This window comes from Micropterus dolomieu, linkage group LG10, assembly GCF_021292245.1.
Source record: "Micropterus dolomieu isolate WLL.071019.BEF.003 ecotype Adirondacks linkage group LG10, ASM2129224v1, whole genome shotgun sequence".
In the NCBI taxonomy this organism is placed as follows: domain Eukaryota; kingdom Metazoa; phylum Chordata; class Actinopteri; order Centrarchiformes; family Centrarchidae; genus Micropterus; species Micropterus dolomieu.
This window is the reverse complement of record NC_060159.1, coordinates 26,932,823-26,941,562: the sequence shown is the minus strand read 5'-3', so window position 1 is coordinate 26,941,562 and position 8,740 is coordinate 26,932,823. Positions and strand designations below refer to the sequence as shown.

At 41.9% G+C, this 8,740-nt stretch overlaps 1 protein-coding gene across 1 annotated transcript in view; it reads right to left on the bottom strand.

Annotated features, from left to right (window-relative positions):
• Positions 1-8,740, bottom strand: part of nt5e (5'-nucleotidase, ecto (CD73)) — a 23,225-nt gene that overhangs the window by 5,466 nt on the left and 9,019 nt on the right. Inside the window, exons 3-5 of the mRNA XM_046060300.1 lie at positions 5,484-5,672; positions 2,662-2,859; positions 907-1,061 (exon numbers count right to left, since the gene is read on the bottom strand). Of these exons, the coding sequence (XP_045916256.1) occupies positions 907-1,061; positions 2,662-2,859; positions 5,484-5,672 (542 nt within the window). The remainder of the gene's footprint in view (positions 1-906; positions 1,062-2,661; positions 2,860-5,483; positions 5,673-8,740) is intronic.

Here is an 8,740-nt window from a genome sequence, read left to right as displayed (position 1 = left end):
CTGAAAATGGCTGTCCACCAACGTTTACCATCCAACCTGACAGAACTGGAGAGGATCTGCAAGGAGGAATGGCAGAGGATACCCAAATCCAGATGTGAAAAACTTGTTGCATCTTTCCCAAAACGACTCATGGCTGTATTAGATCAAAAGGGTGCTTCTACTAAATACTGAGCAAAGGGTCTGAATACTTATGACCATGTGATATTTCAGTTGTTCTTTTTTAATAAATTTGCAAAAATTTCTACATTTCTGTTTTTTTCTGTCAAGATGGGGTGCTGAGTGTACATTACTGAGAAATAAAATGAACTTTTTTGATTTTTGGAAAATGGCTGCAATGAAACAAAGAGTGAAAAATTTAAAGGGGTCTGAATACTTTCCGTACCCACTGTATTTAATTTGCTGTGTACCAACTAATCCAGTCCTTTTTACCTGTTGAAATACCTTTAAATGGCTAATAAAACCCATAAAATGCAGTATTTCACTTGTCATAAAGTGATTGAAGCCTCTAGGCCTATATATTTATTGACTGAAAGGTAGATTCTGCCTCAAAATTAATTGATTTAATTCAGAAATCATATATTTATCAGTTATATTTGACAGATTATAACTCAACTATACTTTTTACCTCTTAAAATACCTTTAAATGGCCAAAACAACCCATAAAATGCAGTATTCTACTTGCCAGAAAGTGATTGCAGCCTCTACTTATTGAGACTGAAAGGTAGTTTCTGCCTCAAAATGACTTTATTTCATTCGGAAGAGTTATATTAGACAGATATAAAACCGAAATTGTCCCCCTTTTTATTTCATATATAACAACATTATATTTTTTAATGACATGCTGACCACCAAACTAGTTTTCATTTCACAAATCTGGTCACCTTAATTCAGGAGGTAAAGACTAACCATGGCATCACAGATGAGGCTTCCCAGGTTGCATTCCCGAAATCGACACTCTTGGGTGGTCCCGTTCAGGAAGACCAGAGTCTTTCCCACCTCCTGAGCCGAGTAGTTGGCCAGATTCTTTTTCCATTCCTCCACATCGGCGAGAATTTCTGGATCTGGGTGTGACATTTCATTTCATTAAACATTGAGATAACAACTCAGCTCATGTTTGTTACTCACTTCTACTGGCTTTTAAAGTCACTCTCACTGATTCCAAGTACCTGAGTATTTACATTTTACGCCACTTTATACTTTACTCCAACACATCTCCATACCTGTCCTCACATTTTCCCCCAGATTCTCCCGTATTTTGATTTTCTTTCCCGCTGTCCTCTGTTTAAATATTTTCCCGTAATTCTTCTGTATTTAAAAAAAAAAAAAAAAAACCTACTTGGGTGCATTTTATATTATGTTTCCTACATTCCCAAACGCCACTGCCAATAAAACGAGAAGACCGGTCGAAGAAGAAGAAAAGCAGCGCGAGGGTTCAAGCACCGATGACAGTAAGACGAATGGGGTACCTGCCAGAAAGGTGAACATTTATCTCAAGTATCATCACAAGTATTTCACCAAATGGAAGGAATATCTCTTACTTGCTTTACCTTCTTCTGTCCAATCACTCTCTTTTACCAGTTGTCTTCCTTAACCAGTTTCCTCTCTCAAAATTACATGAGTATTTTCAAATCCCAAACCAATGCATGCATCTCCGAGGTAAATATTGTGCTTTTTACTCCACTACACTACATTGTTCCCTTCCTCCTCCTCCAACTAAAAAAAATATCTATTTAAACCCCCCTTGCATCAGCTGGAAAATGCAACCTCTATGATGTAATATCGCGGCCACAAGAACAATGGAGAAAGTCATCTGGAAGAGAAAAGGAAGTTAAATTATAACCCAAAGTGACTGCTGACGTCCTACACAGTTCCTGCTTCGCCTTGAACTGCTGTCCTCACATGTGGTGGTCTGTTGGTTTGCCTGGTCCCATATGTCAGCTATTAACTTCAACAATGGAAAAACCTACGTAAAACAAGTTTGTAATAAACTGAAATGATCCTTTGACGTGAATTTAATGCCAGTGCTCTGATCAAATTCCTCAGCGGTATGAATCAGTGTTGATACTAACAGGAGATATTAAAGAATGATCCTCATCGGCATCATCCTGGGTTTTAATGTGTTTAGTAACTGGTGATCAGTATTTCAAAACATTCAATCCAGACGGGGTTCAAACGAAGCTGCACATACTGTATGTGACATTGAACGTTCCTGCTACAGTGTAATTTACAGAACAGAAACCAGAGAACTGAAAAAGAGCAAATATGAAACAGATCTCGTTCTGTAATCTGAGGAGGTCGGACCTGTAACATTTTTGCATTTCATCATTAGTAACACAAGGAGAGATCACTTATGCACAAAGAAAACAGGTTTCATAAACTGGGAAACAGTAACAGTGTGAAGGAGCAGATTTTGATTAATCAGATCTTGCAATTTTTAAATAGGAATTAATCACGAGTCCCAACTTAACATCGTTTCATTCTCACATTATAAAACAGTTTTGATTTGGCCTGTGACAGAGCAGAAAACGGTCTTCTTCCTTCAGATCAACTCTCTTTAACTCATTGCTGTTCTGTAGAAGTGGCGTCGCTCCTTTTCTCCCGCTAAGAGGGTTTAGACAGAGATAAAAACAAGAGATGTAGATTGCGTTTTGGTCTCTTTACCCTGTGGGACGCTGCTGTCCAGCAGGATGGGGTTTCCACTGGACTTCACTACATTGCCAGCATGGTCAAAGGTCACCATCAGATTACCCAGATATTTTCCAAAGGCGTAGGCCTGCACAACAGGAACCTGCCGCCCGTCCTCTGATTTCACCATGAACGGATAATCACCCACCTGGACCTCAGAGGAAGGAGGTGGTCCTGAAAAATGAAAGCGTGGAGAGAAAGAAAGAAAGATTTAGCAGCAGTTTTTATTTGTAAATGAAAAGTCGTGCAAGTTTCTCTGATGATCAATGAACTAGACTCTGCAGAAAGGGCCACAGGCGTCTCTATTTTCTGAGGAGGCTGACATCTGTCACATCTGTCGGACAATGCTGAGGATGTTTTATGAATCTGGCCAGTGCTATCCTGTTTGCTGCTGCATGCTGGGGCAGCAGGTTGAGCGTAGCGGACATTAACGAGACTCGATCAGTGACGTTGTGTGACTTCATGACGTGCTGATCAAACAAAGGAAAAGTTTCAGTGCAAGAGTCATCCTCCAAAATACACCACAATGCACCATTCAAAGTCTGTTACTCCTCCCTCAGGGCGTCAGACACTCAGACTCTTAGTCATTAAACTGAACCTTGAAATGTTTCTTAATCCTTGTAATACTTGATTAATGTGCAATATTCTGGTAACTGGCAATAATGGCGGAGAATAACTTTAAGAAGATCCCTGCAAAGCTATGGATGCAAAGTTCAGTTTCTCTCTTCTGTGTGTGGGTTTAATTGAGTTTTAAAGTACAAATCTGCACTTCACACCAGGTCTTGAATGTCTCACTGTCAGCTACAACAACACTCTTCTCCTCCAAAGTCCAAACAATGACTGAGTGCTGATACACTCAGTGGGGCCTCAGAGTTACATAATGCCTGAAAAACTTCCTGGTGTTTCTGTGGCCTGAGGTCCAAACCAACAGCTCAGCTCCTCGGTGCCTGTTTACTTCTGTTTATATAAAACCCTAAAGAGTTACTGATGGACTCTCGTGTCGACGGCATGTTTACTTTTTTTAGCCAAACCACCAAAAGTTTCCTCCTCTCCAGGAACAAGAACAACGCTGAGAGAGACTCACAGCATTAGAGTGAAACGAAACAATTACTGACCTTTTCTGCTCATTTAAAAAAAAAACACATGAAGCTGAGAAAGTTATAAGCTAGCTGACAAAACAGGAAGACAAACTGGTGATAAAATGGCTGCAGAACAACAGAGCTGGCAGCAACGTGATCTCTAGTAAAGGCAGGTATCTGTGTGTTTGTATTTGGATTATGTTGAGAACCGTTCACCTAATAGACCTCACATGTGACGGATTCGCTGCTGCAGACCCAGGGGGAGTGCAGTGTTGCATTTGGTGCAATTGACACGCCACACCTTAGGAGTTAATGAATGTTGAATAAACTACAGTACAAAGAAAGCTGCTCCGCTCTGCAACAGCGAGGGCGGGTACGCTTGCAGGGGGCAGGGCCTATATGTTCTGATGTGGTAGTGAATTGTTGAGTTAACGTCATCATACAGGTTACGTTAGAAACTAATGTGTTTAACAGGAGCTGTAAGAGTGCAATGAAGTTCTAAGGAAGTACTGACTATCCAGCAGTATCTTCGCCATCGTCGTCTTGTTTCGGTGATATTGATGCAGTAGGTGAATCCAAAAAGCGTGAACGGGCACTGCACTAGTACAATCAGTTCAGCTCATGAAACGTAGCTGTACACACTTTGTATCTGCTGGAGTAATGTGTGAACGCAGCATTTGGCTCTTACAGCGTCGCCAAAGCTGAAGACTGTGTGTGTGACGCATAACAGTTTAGCATAGCACTGTAGCAGCTGGATAGAGGATTAGTGACCTTTAAGGGGAGAGCAGAGGTCAGTGGTTAAGTGGAGGCTCAGACCCTTATCTGGTGTCCAACAAGATGTCTACACTTATCCTATAGAACGTAGCTCTTATATGGATTGGCGCCTTAGTTTGCAGACTCAGACCCTTATATGGTATTTAGCAGATACCTAAACATCGGACAGAGTGGCCATCGGACTCTCCAAGCTGCTGCAGAGCTTGTAATTGATGCTGAACTCCTTGATGTAATAAACTTTTATGATCAAGAACAGTGTCAAGCGGATTTCTTCTCAACACATCATCGCAGCATTATTGTTCGGACACCACACCTGCTCAAAGAGTTGCTAGATGACACGTTCATTGGCATATTCACGAAGTCAATCTACATTACTATTCACACTGCGTTTGTTTTTTTACTTCAAAAAGAACTTCATGCCAAGTTATTATCTTTTGCACCGTATAAATTACGTGTGTAAAAACTGCTTTTTATGTCCATAATTAGCCACATGTGAGCTCACTCTCTGAGAAGTATTGGTCACTCCCCTTCAGAAAGTGGCCAGTTGATGGGGTCATGAAAGCGAGAAAGCAAAATTCATGGCCATGTCTTCGTGATATAGGTCGTAATAGGCTTGGTGACGTAGTGCAAACTGGGTATCTGGGTACATAGCGCCAGTCAGTCACAGCAGCAACATGCTGTTCACTGCATTTCATTAAAAACAGTGTTATTGAAGAGAGAGACATCTTGCCTGTCAGCTAGATGTCAGTTAGCCAACCAGAGACTAAAAAGTAAAAGTAAGAAAATATACAACTTTTGGAAGTTTAGTTGTAGATGAATCTATGATTTAAAGATAAGTGTGACGTTAGTACGAGCGTCACCACAATATGACTTCAGAAACACTCATCGGCGCCGGAAATAAAGATATAACGGATGTGATACTAACAGCTGTATTAACCTCCGTACCTGTAAAGAGGAAAGTGTTGCTGTGTCCCCCGATGACCACGTCGACTCCGCGCACCTTCTTGGCGATCTCCTTATCCACAGTGAAGCCCGAGTGACCCAGAGCGATGATCTTATTGACTCCCAGCGTCTGCAGTTTGTCCACCTGCAGCTGCACGGCGCTCACCTCGTCCTCGAAGCGCAGGTGTGGTCCTGAACGCCGACATGGACAGGAGAGAAACTCTGTAGAAAACATCTGTTTAATCCTGCACAAGTTATCAAAACTGAAATGTATGATTGTAAATTATGTTTCTTATTTTCCTTTTTACACTTGCTCAGCCAGTCAGCCAACAAAAGCAGGAAGACAACATCGCTGACTTTAGAATTTGATGTTAAAACAGAAAGAAAGATTTGCAGAGTCTGTCCTCCCTGATTTACTGTCACTTCCCTACTTGATATTCTGAACACGTGTTCTTGTTTCACACGCCGGCAGCTTCAACAGTGACTCTGTCTGCCTTCATCTCCTGAATGAGTAACTCTCTTTTCTTTTTTTAGGGTGAGGCTGCTTCACATGAAGTTATTGAACGCACCTTAGAAACAAGCGTGCAGCCAAATCTTATTAATCATTTTTCAACAATCAGCGTTGTTTTATTGTTCATATCAGTTCAGTCGGATAATGTCTAACTCTAAAGTGACAGAAGCCAGAGCTGATCAATACTGCTGAAACCACCAAAGTACTGTGTAAATATTTGATTATATCTTTTCATGTGACAACACTGAAGAAATGACACTGTGCTACAATGTAAAGTAGTGAGTGTGCAGCTTGTGTAACAGTGTAAATTTGCTGTCCCCTCAAAAAGCACTCATACGTCTGTTTCCCAAAGACAACCTCTGGATATGATGCTGAGCGCGTGCACTCAACTTCTTTGGTCGACCATGGCGAAGCCTGTTCTGAGGGGAACCTGTCCTGTTGAGCCGCTGTATGGTCTTGGCCGCCGTGCAGCAGCTCAGTTTCAGGGTCTTGGCGGTCTTCTTACAGCCTCGGCCATCTTTATGTAGAGCAACCATTATTTTTTTCAGATCCTCAGAGAGTTCTTTGCCATGTTTAACTTCCAGTGAGCAGTATGAGGGAGTGTGAGAGCGATAACACCAAATTTAACACACCTGCTCCCCGTTCACACCTGAGACCTTGTAACACTAACGAGTCACATGACACCGGGGAGGGAAAATGGCTAATTGGGCCCAATTTGGACATTTTCACTTAGGGGTGCAATTAGTTTTGTTGCCAGCAGTTTAGACATTAACGGCTGTGTGATGTGTTATTTTGAGGGGACAGCAGATTTACATTGTTATACAAGCTGCACACTCACTACTTTACATTGGAGCAAAGTCACATGAAAAGATATAATCAAATATTTACCAAAATGTGAGGGGTGCACTCACTTTTGTGAGATACTATACATGTATTCTCGAGTGAGTGATGAGAGCTGAGTGAGCCTGTTATTTATCCAACTTCAGGGCCAAGCATATCATCCCACAGAGACGCGTCGTCCCTGAGGTCTGAATAGCTCAGAGATGCTTTGACTGTTACGTTTACACAGATTCAGCGCCGCATCACACACGAGTCTCTCTCATAAGTCCAGGGTTACATACAAAACATTTGGAGATGATTCCCATTCAACTAGTTAAAGCAACACACAACTGCTTGCAATTTCTTCTCCCATGAATTCTCTGCTCCTTTTAAAGTTTTGTTAAAATCTTCGGCAACAGCTTTCCTGTTAGGCGTTCACTCAGAAGTACACTAAATGGACAAAAGTACTGGGACACCTAAAAGGAGATTTAAGACTCTAAATACATAGGCATTGATACGGACTCTTCTGGGAAGGCTTTCTACAATATTTTTGCCTGTTCATCTAGAAAAGCATTTGTGAGGTCAGACGCTGATGAAGGCCTGATTCGCAATCTCTGTTCAAATTCATCCCAAAGGTGTTTGCTAGGGATGAGTCAAGTTCTTCCACACCAAACTCATCCAACCATGCCTTGGGCACAGTCATGCAGGAACAGAATAGGGCCTTCCCCAAACTCTTCCAACTAAGTTATAAGCATAGAATTTTCTAAAATGTCCTGGCAAGCTGAGGCAACATCATTTCCCTTCAGTGGAACTAAGCACAGTCAGGTGTGTAACGTTCTCCTGGCATTTGACAAACCCAGACTCAGAACACGTTTCCACTGCTCCACATTCCACATGACCTGTGACCACATGGCGGTGTGTTTTTGATCACCCCTCTCTTGGCATTATGCTTGGTGATGTAAGGCTTGCGTGCAGCTGCTCGGCTATGAAGCCCTGCTGTGTAACATTCCATGGTCTACCGTTGGCCATGATCAATGAATGCCTCCCCTTTGAACTTAAACCACTTACAGTTGTATAATGGAATATCTAGGAGGGAAGACATTTCACCAGCTGACTGTTGCAACGCTGGCGTATTACAGTACAACGCTCAAATTCAGAGAGCTCTCTAGAACGACCCGCTCTTTTGCAAATTGTTCGGAAAGGGAGACTGCGCGGCCAGGTGCTTGATTTTATCTACCTGTGGCAACGGGACTGATTGAAAAACCTGAATACAGTGATTAAGAGGTGTGTCCCAATACTTTCGCCCATATAGTGTACTTTCACTTTGCGGTCTTGGTTTTTTGGACTATGCAGCCACTTTAAAAAAGAAAGGATATTTAACTTGTGTACAGTCGGATGAGGCGCTAAGTCTATTTAGAGATGTGTGCTTCCAAAACCTTATATATGGAAGTTTAATTTGTTTTCTTTACTTATATGACAAGAGGATTCTTTATTTTCATTTTTAAAAACTGTAATAATTTCCATTTCACTTGGTGTCAGAAGTGGGATGGTTTGGCAAAGTTAGTCTGGGACCTGAGACGGCCGGCGACTGATCACCCTGGAATAAAGTGTCTCATCCTCCACGTCGCCGACTTAAGAGACGGGAGGGTCGACCGTCCGCGCCCCGGACCGCTGCCACTACCATCTCAAAAAGAGTTGGACCTACGTTGTCCTTAAAAACGGTGAGTGTCTGAAATAAACTACAAAATAGCATTTGTTTGTTTTTCTTTGTTTTTTAGACTTTCAGCTTAGATTGTTATTTTGATTGCACCATCTCACACGTGGATCCTTAGTTAACAGGGCCGAGCAAAATTACTGCAGATTCTCTCCGCTTGTTAAGCACTTATTTCAGTTATCAGAGCACTAATGAGTGACCCCCACTGCACACACA